This window comes from Aquila chrysaetos, chromosome Z (genome assembly GCF_900496995.4).
Source record: "Aquila chrysaetos chrysaetos chromosome Z, bAquChr1.4, whole genome shotgun sequence".
Classification (NCBI taxonomy): domain Eukaryota; kingdom Metazoa; phylum Chordata; class Aves; order Accipitriformes; family Accipitridae; genus Aquila; species Aquila chrysaetos.
This window is the reverse complement of record NC_044030.1, coordinates 75,671,331-75,687,826: the sequence shown is the minus strand read 5'-3', so window position 1 is coordinate 75,687,826 and position 16,496 is coordinate 75,671,331. Positions and strand designations below refer to the sequence as shown.

The window sequence follows — 16,496 nt, the reverse complement described above, 5'->3', positions numbered from 1 at the left end:
TCACTTCCTGAGTAATAGTTCTATACATTAAGCATTAACCCAGAATAAATGAGTTACTTTTTCAAGAAATTTGTATTTCTCTGAAGCTGGGATGCCTCTATATAGAAAGACAGATGGACAATAGGGGAAACTACGGTATAACAGGCTTTGACTACCTGAAGCGCCTGAAGCCCAGCTGAGGCAGAACTGAGGCTCTGATGGAAATCTTAAAGTTCTGTTTCCCAAACTGGTGAAGACCAGAGCCTCAGGAAAAACTGGAAATTACTTAGCAAATGGGAAAAAAAAATTCCTTTAGGTATTGCATGCATATGATACGCAGTAACCATTTGCAGCTCATAGCTTGAAAGGGTGCTTTATTTTGGTTCAGTACAGATTCAGTCCAGTTCACAGAGAACACATTAGTTAATACATATCTTCACTTTGTAGGAGAAATGGGCATGAACACATGAGCACTCAGTTACCAGCCTTTTATAGCCAAATTATGCAACTTTTGCCTTACAAGCATCATGTATGGCAACAGGTTTCACTAGCATCCCATATAGGAGCACTGTAACATCATCTCTAGAAACACGGGAGAAGAGCATGTAAATCTCAAGGACTGTAAAACTACGTATATATACTGCCTGGGGATTTAACTTTCAAAATCCTGGTTTTGACATTACTTGAAAGTTTGTTTTAAAAGAATGTGTCCCTGAATAATGTATGTTCTTACTTCAGGCACACGTTCGAGTTCAGGCTATGGACAGCAGTCTTCACTTTAAGCAGCCATTGAGAACTGAGGACTCTGAGCAGACAAGACTGTCTTAAAACCAGGTCTCCGTGAGCTGCAGGAGCAACTAATAGGAAGAAGGGTACCCGAATCTCAGCAGAACAAAGCAGTCTCCTATACTAACCATTTTATTAGAACCTGAAATAGCAACAAAGGCAAGGATGTTAGCTACATCAGTTCCTGTTAACCTACCAAACTTACCTTCCTTGTTAGACATAAGGTCTGGTAGCACTCACGAGGCTTTGGGTTTATAAATGCACAACATAGGACTCAAGACTCCAAACACTCATCTATTTCCCCTGTACATGCAGGCTTATACCAGGTGGTCTAGCAAAAGACACTGTCGCTCTTCACAAAACCTTCATTACTTACATCAAAGTTCTTTGATACACCCAGTACAAACTCTCCCCATCGCAGACAGAGGTTATATCTTTAAACAAAATAAAGTTGATAAACAGTGTAGGCAGCTATCTTTTATGTGAAAAAATAAAAAAAAAAAACCAAATCCTCTTTCTGGGGGGGATTAAAGGGTGACTTCTTTTAAACTATCTTGGCTGTAAGGGTGACAAAACCCAAATATCCTCCACAGCCTGATATGAAACCAGCAGGAAAATGGAAAATACTCAGAGTGAAGATGAGAGAACAGAAAAGGGACTATGAAAGATACTTTCAGTCTGCAGCATGTTTTGAGTAGCTTTACATTTTCAAAGCCATTTTAAAAGTTTTGTGCACTTAACTCGCTCCTGAATACTCCACTATTTTTCTGAGCTTTCCACCTAATTACTTTTCTCTCCTCTCAAACAGCAACAGAAAATGAGAAAAGAGATCACAGGAAAGAGAGACAATGAAAGCAGTGAGTTAGCATATACTACCAAGTACATAAAGCATTCTATAAGCTGTCAAATGTAAAAGCAACACAGCAACTTTCATTTTTCCTCCACTTAAAGCAATCATGTTTTGAAACGTTTAAAAGAAAATGTCCAAAGTTCATGCCCCAAGCTCCTCAAAGTTTTGAACACAGCATCTTAGAACCGAGAGAACAGTTTGTCTTTTTAGTTGTAAACCAGAGTTTGAAATATCTTACAATATACTTTTAATCTCATTTTTCTAAAGAAACAGCATTTAAGAACTGAAAGAACAGTGTGCCTTTAAATGTTAAGGACCATATTTTAAAACCTTTATTAAAAAAAGGTTATATAGGTATGATGAATTTAAGTTGTTTAAGTAGTTGACTTTAATATACATCTAAACAATTGAAAATGAAGTGCAAAATTGGAAGTCCAGTCACAGATGAGGCTGTAATTGTGCTCAAGATAGAAGAGGTCTACCCAGGGCAGGCACAGCTGTGCACTCACAAGCTAACTCAGTCTGTCTCAGCCATGAATCCTGCAGATCTGACTGACACCGCTGATTAGGTCAGTTTGATCTACTTAATATAAACTCTCCCTTTCTAATAAGAAGGATATTAACTAAAGCTTTCTGTTAAGCAATAAAACCTTTCTAATTAGCAACAAAAAATAAAAATGACATACTTGCTCTGTTTCAGGCACTTTCAAGATCATAGTTTATTTACTGTAGGTAAAAAGCTAGTATACAGATTAAGGGATCCCTTAAATTTCAACTCTACAGTTATACACCATCTAGTATTCTTGCTCTGAATATTAACCAAAAAAGTTTCTAAACACCTGTAAGCCCCACTATAAATCTGCATTGTTATAAGGAAAAAAAATATATAAATCAATGCTTAATTTTTTCAATGCATAATATTTACACTGTGAAACCAATGGGAGATAACAAGCAGTGGCAAAGAGGCAATAAATTTTAGAAAAGCCAAAGTTTTATATATTTTTTTTTTTACAATAGTGTGCTAATCAGCATAATTGTATATAAAAAATTAAAATATAGCAGAGCGTCCCATTACAGAAATCTGAACTACAGTCATTACTTGCTAACTGTTTACATGCAACACCTGCTAGGACTGACTTGTTTTTAAAGTGTAAAATAGGATTATGAGTTTTAAGAAACAAACATTAATTTGTGTACAAAATTAAATACTGCACTCAAGAATTGTACTGGTCATGAGCCTCTTCCATAAGCAGGGGGTGGGGTGGGGAGTACAATGATAGAAAATGGTCTCTTTCCGTACACTAATTATCAAAGGCAATGCATAGACTGAGAATACCCGGATGGCAAACTTTGTAGACACTGGAAACAAACAGCTTTCACATACATGCTCTTTACAGGAGGCCTTTCCTCCCATCGAATGGCAATGGCTGACAGCAAATAAGGGGCACCAGGTGTACAACTAAGTAGATCTTGCAAAATACTAAGATGGGGCAGTTGTTAATATACAATTTGAACTATATATACAATATAATGGAATGTATCCCATCCCAAAACTGGTTTATGAAACAATTGGACCTTTCTATACTAGCCTTATGACTCAGCTATCGTTCTAATGAAAATGTAAGTACACAAAAGACTTGCATGAGAAGTAAAATTTGTGGGACATTTTATAGGAACTATAGGCAAAGCTGCTTAATGGCATTTCTGCTTTTAAAGTAATTTTGTTAGATATAATTGAAACATCTGTGTATAAAATGTCCTGACAGACACTTCAACATGGAGCTTTGGTGATTTTAAAAGGCCCTTTTTAATCTGTTATGAATTGTAATGCAGAAGTATTGATGCATGCACACATCTGTGTCAGCTGAGACTAGTGATCCAACTGCATGCACATTTCCTCCTTGAGGTGCTTCCCATGTTAAACCATTTCCATAACAACAAAATGAAAAATAGATTAAAAAAAATATTTCAGATAACTCAAACTGAATAGGAAATGGAATGCCAATATGGCAGTAAAACCTTTTTCTGTTGCTTTTAAACAGGAAGGTCTCTTGTACCAGCAGAATCCTGTATACAGATACACAGAGAAGGAGGGAATACACCACTTATAATTCCCATTAAACAAGAGCCGATTCATCATGTGAGAAGGTACAAATTACAGAAAACATGAATAGTCAATAGAAGAGAAACAACTGGTTCACATGAAAGAAGAGAGAACACTTCAGTCTGAATGCAGTTATTTTGTGAAAGCTGCTACAACAGCCCACAGAACCTCATTCGTGTTGGCTTTCATACATTCAACCTCAGGGTCTAAATCCAGAAGCTGCCGCACTCTCTTTGTGGCTAAATCATACTGCTCATCCAAAAGGGGGGCAAAAGCGTTCTCCAGAACATCTGAAGCATGGGCTAAATAAACGAGTGCCAGCAAGCGCTTGTCCATGCGGTGAGGGTCATTCACCCACTTGTCAAGAACTGCTTCCTGAACCTTCTTGATGAGGCGCTGTTTGATATTGTTGTTGGTGAGAGGGTGTGTAGTCATGTCAAAAAGAAGGAAGTTCTGTTTCTCTGTTGTCAGTACACCTTTTTCCACTAGATTTTTAGCTAACCGTTCACGGACATTTCGCAGTTGGTAGTGCAACTTCAGTGGGTTCCATGTTTCACCTAAAAAAAGCAAGCAAAAAACCCAACGTCAGGCAAAGTTTAAGTTGTACTATTACAGTGATTTCCCTGCTCCCTGTGGTGCGGAATGAGCTGTCAAATTCATATAGCTGACTATTACACTAAGATACTGTGCTAATGTCAGCATTTCTCTGATCTCTGACCTACCCAGATACAGGCATAGAGACAGAGACCCTGAAAGCCTCCTTGGAGGAACTTCAGTGTATGTTTAAAGTTTGGATGAAATGCTAGCTAAGCCATGTCTTGATTAAGGATATGACAAAAAAGCAGTCTTCTACTCAAGAAAAAACAACCAAACAAAACCCAAACCAGTCATGAAGAAAGAGTTTACTTTTAATAATTAAAATAAGCATCTCCTCCAATCTTGTGCATTTGTCTGTCTCCAGCCTTTTACCATTTCAGAGACTGGAAGAAGTGTCATTGCCTGTCTTTCTGCCACAGGGACAAGCTAATGCACACCTACCCTGTGCATTTCTCTTTCTTCAGGTTTTCATTCTTCTCTCCCTTCCTGCCCCCACCAGGCGAAACAATGACCATGCACTGTGTGAGCACAGGGGTGTGTGTACACATGAGAACTTGTTGGGCAGAGGCTTTAATGTTTCTGTAAAGATTATTTCTTTATGCTCTCTGTGATGCTTTTTGTTAAGGTAAGAGAACTGGGCCCTTCAGAGTGCGTAACTGTGTGTGCATAGAGGAGGGAATTTAAAAAGCAGAAAATCAGCATCAACAGCTACTGATAAAGCTAAAATTGTTAAGCACTGAGAAACCCACCTTTGCTTAAGAGTTTACTTGACAAGCTAAAAATTTCAGGTGCAGCCTAGCTAAGTATTTATCGCAAGTATTAAAATCCCCTCCTGATATAAAAGAGTCTATGCATTTTAAGAGGCAAGAGAACAGCATTAAGTATTTCTTATATAGATGGGGGTTTTCTATAAATGATATGATTATTTCTGTATCTATTTGTTTCTGTATCAGAAAGCTTCTTAAAAATTCATTGGTTAACATACAATAATAATAATAAAAACCTCAGATGACTTTAAGGTTTCTCGTACTGTGATGGAGAGTGACATACACTGTATCCAAGTAACAGCCAAGTTAAGTAAACAAATGAGGTGACACCAACTGCATAGTGAAAGGCAGAGAACCCACCTAGGCCTGAACTACCCAAGTCCCTGTAGGTCCCACACCTCATTGAATGTGATTCCCCAGCTTGACCATGAATGAAACTATCACACACACAGACACAAAAGGTAGTTTTCTTACAGGGTTTCACATGGCAAAGGTTATTTCCTAGATTTTTCTACATTTGTTAGGTGGATGTGGCTATACTGTAACAAAAATCAGTACTGTGGTGACACCTTGTGACCAATCTCCTCAATTACACAGACACTTGTCCAAACACAGACAGACGTTACATCTACAGGAAGACCTGACATTTTGATCCAAACTTCTGTATTTCCTACACTTGCTTCCCTTAGAGGCTATCTTATAAACAACATCACCCTGGTAAACATCACCTTACACATCCATATAAATATTTCCATGATGGCTTTGAACTCATATGTACTGTAACTTCATGCAGCATTCTTTGCATCACTGATAATTATGGATAGAGTAGCACTTTTCCAGGATCAGGTCCTAAAGCAAAATTCTAAAAGAGTTTATAAAAAAAACCCCAACCCAAACAAAACACCAAAATATTTTTCTTCGAAGGGCAGTCCTCTAAACCATGGGAAATGCAAAGAACCCTAATGCCATCCAAGAACTAGTAATTAACAACCATATGTAGGTAAAAATGATTGATCCAAGTCTTAGCCACAGCACTGACGATAACTATTTTCCCAGAGCCAAAGCTCAGCAAGGTCGGGAAAACCTTAGCTTAGCTCAAAGAAAACCTACAACATTGTTCATTCATTAGTTGACCTTTTTTGAATCAGTACTAACTTGATGTGCCCCGCACTGGGAGAGAAGGTGAAAGGTCAGCATAAATTATGTATTTGGGACAAGAAAAAGGAATTGTTTTTGCAGGCTGTAGAAGTGAAGGAGAGCTGAGCAAGAACTGTACTGCAAGACCACGCAGCAGCCATGCCCCCTGCTGACAAGGACTGCTTTGTTCTCCTGTCTCCCCCCTCTGCCTGACAGTCAAGGAGCAAAAGGGGAGAGATGGCAAGGACAGGAGTATGAACTGATGTGCAAGGAAGGCAGTTTAAGGTGGTACAGGACGAATGGGAAGAACATAATGAAAACAAGAAGGCAGAGAAAGGTGGAGAGATTTCACTCATTTTTGAAACTCTTACTTATCGATTGTTAAAAGTAACAGATTTAGACAGACAATGTCAAGTGTCATTACCCCCTACCTTCCAGCATCATGTTGTTGACAAAACGGTGGGTTTTTTTCAGCACTGTTTGTGCAGCTAAGTACAGCTCTGATCTACTCCAAGGAAGATGCATTTTATGTGTTTTGTAAAAACAGACAAACCCTGGTGATGACTTCTGGCTACTAAAAAGAACCCAACAACCGCCCCCCCCCCCCCCCCCAACCCCACACAAAACAGCAAAAGAATAAACACACTACATGTTAAAAGACAGTCATTGTTAATTTCAGTTTAATTTATGCAACCTGAGAACAGAACTGGTGGCCAGGTATACGAAAACCAGTAACTGCAACTGTAAAGATGAAATCTAATTGACTTTTTTTTTTTTTTTTTTTGCAACATCTTACTAGCTTTACAGGAAGAGCTGCGTGCAAAGTAGTCATCTTGAAGACTTTGTTTTGAACAATAAGAAGTATCTAACATTTGAAAATATTACATTTCTCCAGTTAATGGAAAGAACTCCTGACTCTTTATTATTTCTTTATAATTAATGGCCAAATTATCCTCAATTTTTACAACTGAGCAGTGAGCTCCTTATCTCCTTTCTTTATCAAAAGATCCGAATACTGAATCCATACACCTATACTCCAAACTTCCACTAATCCTCATTTCCAATTACAGAGAAAGGCAGTTATATCTCCAGGGTGCAGTCCTGATTTACTTCAGAGTCAGTGTAAGGCACCTCTTCCACAGAGTTGAGATGTCCTCTGACACTTCCATAGAGATCCTTTCTGTACCAAGTTAAGTCAAAAGCAACAGTTACTTGTATTTGATTAAAGGCTACAATCAACAAGAGACTACCCTAGAGGAAAGACTAATTAACATTTTTACATACTTTCTCCCCAAAACCCTTACGGTATAATCTCTAGTGATGCCAGATAATTAGCTTTATTGAGGGGGAAAAAGAGCAAATGCATTATGTCCAAGGCTTACCACTAAGCAGTTCAATCCAATTTTGTACTGTTTCGGGAGGCTGGGTCTCTTTTATGTGTTTCAGAGCTTCATCAAGCAGAACATCCCCTGTAGGAGCATCTGACTTGCAAATCACCTAGGACAGAATAAAACGCAGTCAGTATTTTGACTTAATTCATGTACCATAAACATCCACAAATAAAAACTGGAAAAACCTACCTGTTATCAAAACCAAGAATATGCAACTTCACAAAAATACCCAGTGGTTAAAAAAGAAAACAAAAATAACTATCTAGGATTTTAATTACAGAGCTCTGTTAAGTCTTAGGTTATCTAGAACTTAAATTAACCCTAACTGACTAAAACGATAGTATTAATAACATGCTTAATATCTAATTTTTTAAGGAAGATAATCCTCTAAGCTGGTCAGGTCCTTTGCTTCCTCCCCAAAATAAAGTATACTACAGTGTTAAATTACTCTCTGATGGCTATTTACTGCTTCAAGTCAATTTATTCAAAATACTGCAGTTAAACAATTAGGCCACGTGAAATTGAGAAATCAATTACAAACTGAAAAAGCAAGAAAATTGTTTTCTTCTTACATATATTCATGGATAAAAATAGGTTCAAGACAACTCTAAGTTTTATAGCTCTGAGGAACACATTGACCAGCAACACTATGTTCCATTCACTAACAGTTAAAATACATGTAATAGGCAAAATATGTATGTACTAATAAATCCCTTAATATGCAGTAATAAATGGAGTATCATTTAAGTTTGTTATTAAATAACTTCTAAAATGACTTGAGCTCTTCCCTCAAGAGAGCACAAGAGCAACAAAAAAATCATTCACAGTAATGTAATATAATTTAAGAATTTGAGTAACTGCTTGTTTACCAGTATAAGTAGTTATATAAACCACGTACAAATACAATTTTTTTCTGGTTAGAAAAACAGAAGCAAGAGAAAACCAAAAACATACAGATTAAACTAGCCCAAGTCAATATGTTTGAATAAAAACAAAATAACAACAATAAAATCTATCTTTCTTTAGGAAAAGAATGATTACTACAGTTTCAAAGCTATTTATGAAAACAACTACATCTGGCAATTTAAATAGTTTTACAATTTAGCACTTTCTAAGCATCAGATAAAAAGATAACAAGCAAGTGACAGAAAAACTAACACATCAACACAATTCCACATATGCAAGAAGCAGCAAGTAAAAGCTCTTGTTTTTTGTAAGGCTTCACAGTAGTGAGAATGGTGTCCTGGAAAAGCTTTAAGCGTCCTGTTGAAATACAAGTTTAGTTCTGCTCTGTAGTTCTAATAACCCTTTCTACAAACAATAGAGGAGTACAATACATTTTCATATGTCATCTATAGATGACAATGAAATGAGTTGCAATGGTAAGACAGCTTCAACACTGGCAAGATGATCCCAAACTGGAGATGTGTACAAAGTCAATGAGATTAAACGAAAGGGAAAATTGCTGGAGAGATCTTTGTGAATACCTAACAGGTCATAGCAGGAATACTATTTCCAATGTAGATGGTATATAGAAAGCACAGAAACTAAGATTTTTAATAAAAATCAGCAAGAATGAACCAGTCCACAATGCCAGGCCAGAAAGAACAAAGTTTTGTTAGATCTAAAAAGAAAGACAGACAGACATTTTTACAAAGAAGGTATCAAAGAGTAGTTTAGGGTGCCTACTTTGGGAAAAACAAAAGCTACCAGCTTATTCTGGAAGACACAGGATGTACTGTCGAAAACTTCACCAGGCAAACTCAACAGCTGGGGAGCTGCTGAATTGCATTCAGTGGAGAATTTGAAGACTAAACATGTGCCAGGGTGGGACCAGAGAAACCTCATTATCTATTACTACATCAAGATTAAATGGTCTCTTGAGATACCGTCCAGGTCTCCATTTTGGGGAGCTGGAGATCACTCCAACCATAAACCTTGGACATTTGGTTTAAAAACACAACTACATTTTAATCCAGACAATCCGTATTTGAATCTAAACACACAACAAAGCATATTTATCTTTCTGATTTACAAGCTTACACTACAGTGTCACTCAAAACCTCTATTAACCACATATAATGATACTACATATCTTCCAGTTTTATATCAAGATTCTGAAATTTTGGAAGTTTCTGGTTTTTAATTATACAGGAGCATACTTCAAGTCGGGTTTTTAAGCTGCTAGATTGCTGCTATTAATAGCCACCTTTCAGATATTCCTCTAATAATTAGCCTAAAACCACTCAACTTATTTATCTTTACTTTTTTTAAAATTGACATTCCAGCAGTATTTTAGTTTCTTTGAAGTGTACCATATGACTAGTTTCAGAGTAATCTTAGTTACACTGGATCACTCCAGCCTACTGCAGTTGGTAACCTACTACTCACCATCTCACTTTGACCAGCAAGATGTGAAGTAATCTTTCTGACCAATTTTATTATTAAAAAACCAAACCAAAACAAACCTTACTGAAGAGATGAAAAATGCTTTTAAGTCTAGGATACACGTAAGGGTTTTTTTTAAAGTTCAGAAAACAGCTCTCCTTGCTTATTTGGGGTTAAATACTTTTTCCACTGCAAAGAAGTTTAAGAAGCTAGCCTGAATATAATGCACCATGACAGTATGAGCCTAAACATACAAGCATTTAGAGGAAAGAGCTGTAAGGAGCATAGACTCCCCCATTCAACTCAGTCAGGACTCCATAAACTCGTGTGAAGCCACAATGCACAGCAATTTTGTTTTCAAATTTACTGTTCTTTGCAGCCAGGCATACAGCACTGTTTCTTCTTGCTTCTCTGCTACACTGAATATTCACTGCATTGATTCTTCTGATTATCCTTCCCCTCAAACAAAAGCATTTTGGTTCTCACTTCCATGGTATTTCTCTTCCCCTCCCCTTCCCAGCACATGGAAACAGGCAACAGTAGAAGCCCAGCCACCTCTCTCCTATCTTCATGGATCTGTTCTTTCTTGGATTTATTGATGAATGCTTCTTGGCTAATCTTCAGAGTCGTAACAGCACAAGAGTGGGAAATGGAGTGGGCTGGGGATCTGATGAGTTGAATTGCCACAGAAGATTAAGCATCCACAAGACCGAAATTGTTTTCTCTCTTTAACAGAGGAGCTAAGGTAGAGAAAGCAGCTAAGGTTATGTATCTTCAGAGATGATGGTCCTTAGCCTTATTGCAAAAAAAAAAAAAAAAAATTCTTTCTTTATTCCAATTTTTCAGTGATTTATCAGGTATTAGATTTGCCTTGTATCCAACTGCTGAGGAAATTTAAATTATACAGAATATTTAATTTGTATTTTCCACAATGCAGCTTTGCAATTAAGTAATGCTAAAGATTAAGCACTTCTTGTGTTGATTTTTTAAGTAAAATTCATTATTAGTTTTAATACAAAAATTCACTCATGCAAGAATCACTCAGAATTGTCAGCTATAAAATACTGAAGTAAATCTGCCAAGAATTTGTTGGGGTTTCTTTTGTTTTAAGAACTCTAATGATTTGGTTTGCTTTCCGAGACTGTAAGGCAGCATAGAGTATCATTTTCTACCTTCAATAATCACTAGTCTTTATATGTAACCCTCAACATTCACCTATTTGTTTCTCAAATTGATACCAGTAGGTAGAACTCCAAAATGACGCAATGATTACATACTCTTAAGCCAAATTTATGATGATGTTGCAACATGAAATATGTCATATTGATTTTCAAAGTTTCATTAATGTCCATCAAGTCCTTGTCTGCCAGTTACTTGGTCTCATTTGTCTCTCTATGGCATTCAAGCATGGATTTAATGCATCTTGATCCGTTCTGAAGTTCTGTCTCAGAAACTGCAAAAAATTATCAGCAAAGATCTACCTGGTTTAAGGCTTGAAGTAGCCTTGCAATGTAGCTAGCAATGTTTTAAGTCAGCTGTATGACCACAGCCACAGTTAGCTGGTTATAAATCTGTACTACTGCCCAAAGAACTAGTTCTACCCTCTTCTTGTCCTCGCCTTATTGCTTGTGCCAGCAGTTTCACTTGTGCCCCACCTGATGACAAGATTAAGAACGTGATTCAAGTAAGAACTAAACTGATCAAAGCAGCGAATTAGTTTTCAGCCAGAGGGGTTACCTGACAAGGCTGCACAGATGCTAGTAGCAACCCAAGATAAGCCTCTTCATAAAGACAGGACTAGCCTTCTCAGCTGCAACACAGGCTAAAGTGACTGAAGCCTAAGCTCCTCCCTTCAAACTATGGCTTGAAGATACAGGGCTTTGATTCACAAATCAAAGCTTTGAGTTCTAAGGAGATTTTACCTTCCCACAAAATCCGAGGATGGACCTGGGGCAAGGAGGAAGAAGGGTTAGCCTGAGAGGCAGAAGCTATAGAAAATGGCATTGCCGCTGAATCACAACCTTGGATGCAACTCGACAGCTCATTCCACTCACTAAGCGCAGTATTTAATTCACAGGGAAAGCTGAGGTCAAGGGGAGCAAAGCCTGCAAAAGGGGGACAAGGAGAACACTTGGTAGAGTTGAGACACTTAAATCTGGCCAACGCAGAAACAAGACTGAAATTTGGTGTTAATGCAAAACTTCAAATAAGGTACAAAACAACACAAGTCATTCATGAGAATGATTTCTAAATTGAGAGAGGTGGTGCAGGGGGAGAAGAAACCTCATGTATATCAGCAATTAGGGATTTTATTTGCAAGAAAATACTTAAGTAGAAACCAATCTTCAGCCGAATTTTAAATTAAAAACCTTTTTCATAGAACCCTCCTGCCCACAAAAAGAAATCTCAATTGCCTTACAACAGCAGAAAGAACAAAACCTTTAATAATGGGTAGCTTTTAGATCTCCTTAAACAAAAGGGGGTGGGAGTGGGGGAGGAGGAACAACCACACCTACCCACCCTCAAAACCAGACAATAAAATTAAAATGCAAACAAACAAACACCCCACAAAACAAACCACCACAAAAGACGACAATAATTTTGCTTGTATTCTTTACTGAAGATATGCACAAGTTATTTTTCCATTTTCCTAAAAAAAGAAACATAGTTAAAATTTCAGGTAGAGAGAACTGACAACTTTTGCATAGAATGAAAATAACTGCTAAAGAACATTCCTGAATGCCTAGGGAGCCAAAAGCTTTGGAGGAAAAAAAAAAAAAAATTGTGCAAACTAATCAATGCTGAATATGCTTAAATGAAGCTAAAAGAAGCAGGAGCTGTTTGTCTGAACAGAGGTTTGATTCTTCAGAAGAGGAAGAAGCTGGGAGAAGGTTGGGGAATTTGTAAGCTTTCCTTTAAAAAATTTAGCAAAGGATAATATCGACAGGGAAACGTGCCATAAAAGAGAATGTTTTCTATCCACCACAGATAAATTTGACTGTTTTCAATAAGCTTATTTTACGAGTATCCTCTAATGCTGATGAAGTAAAAATTCTTCAAACAGTGCGACTTTGCACATGTTGTACAAAGGAAAAATCCAGTGGCAAAAGTAATAAATTAAGGCCTCAAATCTTCAGTCTAATTCAATAAAGGACCTTAAAAACTTGCCCCTCTTAAAGGTCAGTTAAGTACAACTAATTTAACACACCTTAAACTCAGCACAGTTTTGGGTTCTCAGGGGCCCACAGTACAAGGATCATTTCCTCTCCATTCACTGCAGGCACAAACTGCAACATGTGTACACCAGAATTAAACCAGTGGCTTGCAGGATACATCTGGCAGGCTGTCAGTTAGCCATTCCTTTCAGTCTGAACCCACATCTCACCAACACTGCAAAAGCCAGTTCCTTCAGCGGATTACAACTGGTGCTGCTGACTCTCCGCAGTAACTGCTGCCACCGCACCCGGGCCAGAGCCACTGCCAACTGTTTGTGCAAGGTTCCCAACAGCAGCCGGAACATATCAAGAGAACAAACAGGCGCAGAGAACAAGTACAGAAGATTCTTCCAAGGCACTTAAGCTCACCATTTAAACACTTTTAACTCTGTGCATCTAACTTGGGCTACTACTCAGAATCTCTATCCCCATGTAAAGAAAGAAGTAGTCTTTTTTCTTACAACCAGTTGTAAATTATAGCTACTGTATTGCCTGGAGCATGACACAAAAGTAAACGTGATCATTTTCCTCCACTTACCTTTCTTGTTAATAGGCTTTTGCGCCTCATTCCACAAGCTTCTAGCTGAAGACGCCCCCGCAATGCCAATTCAATTAACATACAGCCACGCAATCCTGAGGAGATGCAATCATTCCAGAATGATGTGTAACCCTGTGAAGAATGAAAGACAATCAGATATCTCCACCTGAAAGCCAACAGAAAGAGAGGCTTACTCTTTCTCTAAGCAGTCCTCCTGCCTTCATACACTTTTGAAGTAGCACCACTTAGTCAACTACCATTCCTGTAATGGAAACATGAAACAGACTCATCCCCTATTAGTTCTGACACTTAGCCTCTACTCTTCGAAGAACAGGGAAACCTCAGGACAGTGATGAAAAACAAAACTGTGAGATATCAAGAACTGAGATATAAAGTGTAGTTTATATATAGAGATATAAAGTGTAATTTATACGTAGATAAAATAAACTTACTACATTTTTAAGACATCAAGTGTTTGGCATTACGGACATCACACAGGCTTCTCTGAGCTTCCTGAGAAATATTAACATGATTTTACATCTATAAACAATATGGCTCTGATAAAGTACTAGTACTTGTAAATCAATATTAAGTAAAACATGGAGTGTACTGGAAACATAGATGTGGCAATCAGCACAAGCCACAGAACAGGTTTTTTTAGCTTGAATATAGTAAACCAAAAGACAAAAGTTTTCAAGCAAATATTTGGAACAGCTACTATTTTGTCATTTAAATCCTTTGAAAACATGTATTTTTAAAACTTGATGCAAATTGTTCTTATATAGACTGCAAAACTGCAAACCACACTTACTCTATGAACCACACCACATCTACCACGCTTCTTCAGCTGTATTTCTCCATTGACAGCTGTTTTCTTAAATAGCAGAACAGAGCATTTGACCCAATACATTTACTCAATATCTAGAAATACATATTCTGACTTTTGTACTCCACTGCTCAACAATTATGACCAAAAAAGTCTTACAAAAAGGATTCTATTTTACCTATATAGTAGCCAACACAGTTTTTGCGTGGTTTTTAATATTTAAGTATCTAACACAAAACAAACCATTCTGAGAAATACTTTGTCTTTTGAGAAATGACTGCAGAAGCACTTGGTATGATCCAGAAAGAGCTTCCAAGACTCCTCTACTGATTCATCTCTGAAAATACCTACTTCGGAATACTTTTCTCTAAAGTGCTGCAAACAAGAGAAAGAGGAAAAAAAGAATAAAAAAAAAGGACTCCCTTTCCTAAAATTTATCTTAACCAATAACAAAGACTAGCTTAAATCAAGACCAATTCAATTTTGTTCTATTTGCAGCTAAAAGTTGCCAATGTATAGAGATACAAGATGCACATATCTAAGTCCACTAAACTTACAGAACAGTCCCCAACTAATGCATGCCATTAAATATAGATTTCCAGGAACATGATATTTATTTCCATTTAGCACTCAGCTATTTTCAAGAGCTGTATTATATAGATGACCCATACTTCTGAAAAGTGTACAAAAGCTCTGAATCCCTAGAAAATAACTACTGAAATATGTCACAGGTATTTATGTGAGAGTCTATAAATATAAGGCTGGAAAAGCATTTGAGAAGTTAACTTAGCCTTCTACTCAGAGCTGATACTTTGTGAGTATCAGCTACTCTCAAAAGTCAGCCATTCTGTAAACTAAGATTTTGGTTGGCAACCAGACCAGACATTTCTTTGCCAAAACATGCAAGACAAGGTGCAGTATTTGCCTGATTTTAAAAAAAAAAAAAAAAAAAGGAAAAAAGGAGATGAGTCCTACCTTCTACTATTTCCAATCAAATAGTCTCTTTACACAATGATTTTTTAAATCAGGCAACACATATGCAAACTAAAAACCTATTGCACGAACTTACCATAGTGGCACAACAAATACACTCCTCTTTCTATTCACAAAAAGTCCTACATTATTATGCAAAAAATTAAAGTGCTAAATTTTTTCCCTTTGTTTAGTAATGAAAACTGAATTTAAAGTGGGTATTTTTCAATGAAGTGATGTTAACTACACCACTCCAGGCAGCAATTACCAGATGTAAACTCCTCTGCTCCAGCAGTCAGTCAACACACATGGCCACAGGCTGCAAAGAAACAGAGGATCATAGGATAATTCAGGTTGGTAGAGACCACAGATCTCTAGTCCAACCTCCTGCTGAAAGCAGGTTCAGCTATGAAGTCAGGTCAAGTTGCTCATGGTTCTATTCAGGCAACTCTTGAAAACCCCCAAGGATGAAGACTGCACAACCATCCAACAGTTTTTAATCAAGTGATCCTGAAAGGCAGCTCAAAAAGATTACATTCTTAATAAATGGAACTGCTTGCTCTAGTGGGTTAGATGACATTAAAGTCATGAGAATGTATACTGCGTTGCCACCTTTTTTTTCTTCCTTTTCTCTTTTTTTTTTCCACGATCAGAGTTTGCAGGTGGTCCACTAGAGAAGGAACATCATATTTCAATACGCAGAGATTATACTGCTATTAATGCAGTGAGGATTGACGTATTTTATAACAGTTGGTGTAATTCCGAACATTTCTCAATCCATTAAACTGATCTTTCTAGATAGTTCAGGCAGATGGACTGATTGATCTTTTTTGGCACTTACTGCAGAGACCTCAGACAACTGAAGGAATCTTCACAGAAGGTCAGTATAGCACACAACAGTCTAACTAAATCATCCTTTAAATTAACTCAAGCTTCCTGGTATAAC

At 37.3% G+C, this 16,496-nt stretch overlaps 1 protein-coding gene across 1 annotated transcript in view; it reads right to left on the bottom strand.

Annotated features, from left to right (window-relative positions):
- Positions 1 to 336: 336 nt before the first annotated feature.
- The window catches only part of LOC115336449 (Golgi phosphoprotein 3), a 34,924-nt gene continuing 18,764 nt past the window's right edge, over positions 337 to 16,496 (bottom strand). Inside the window, exons 2-4 of the mRNA XM_030003354.2 lie at positions 13,753 to 13,884; positions 7,603 to 7,717; positions 337 to 4,276 (exon numbers count right to left, since the gene is read on the bottom strand). Of these exons, the coding sequence (XP_029859214.1) occupies positions 3,852 to 4,276; positions 7,603 to 7,717; positions 13,753 to 13,884 (672 nt within the window). The 3' untranslated portion in view covers positions 337 to 3,851. The remainder of the gene's footprint in view (positions 4,277 to 7,602; positions 7,718 to 13,752; positions 13,885 to 16,496) is intronic.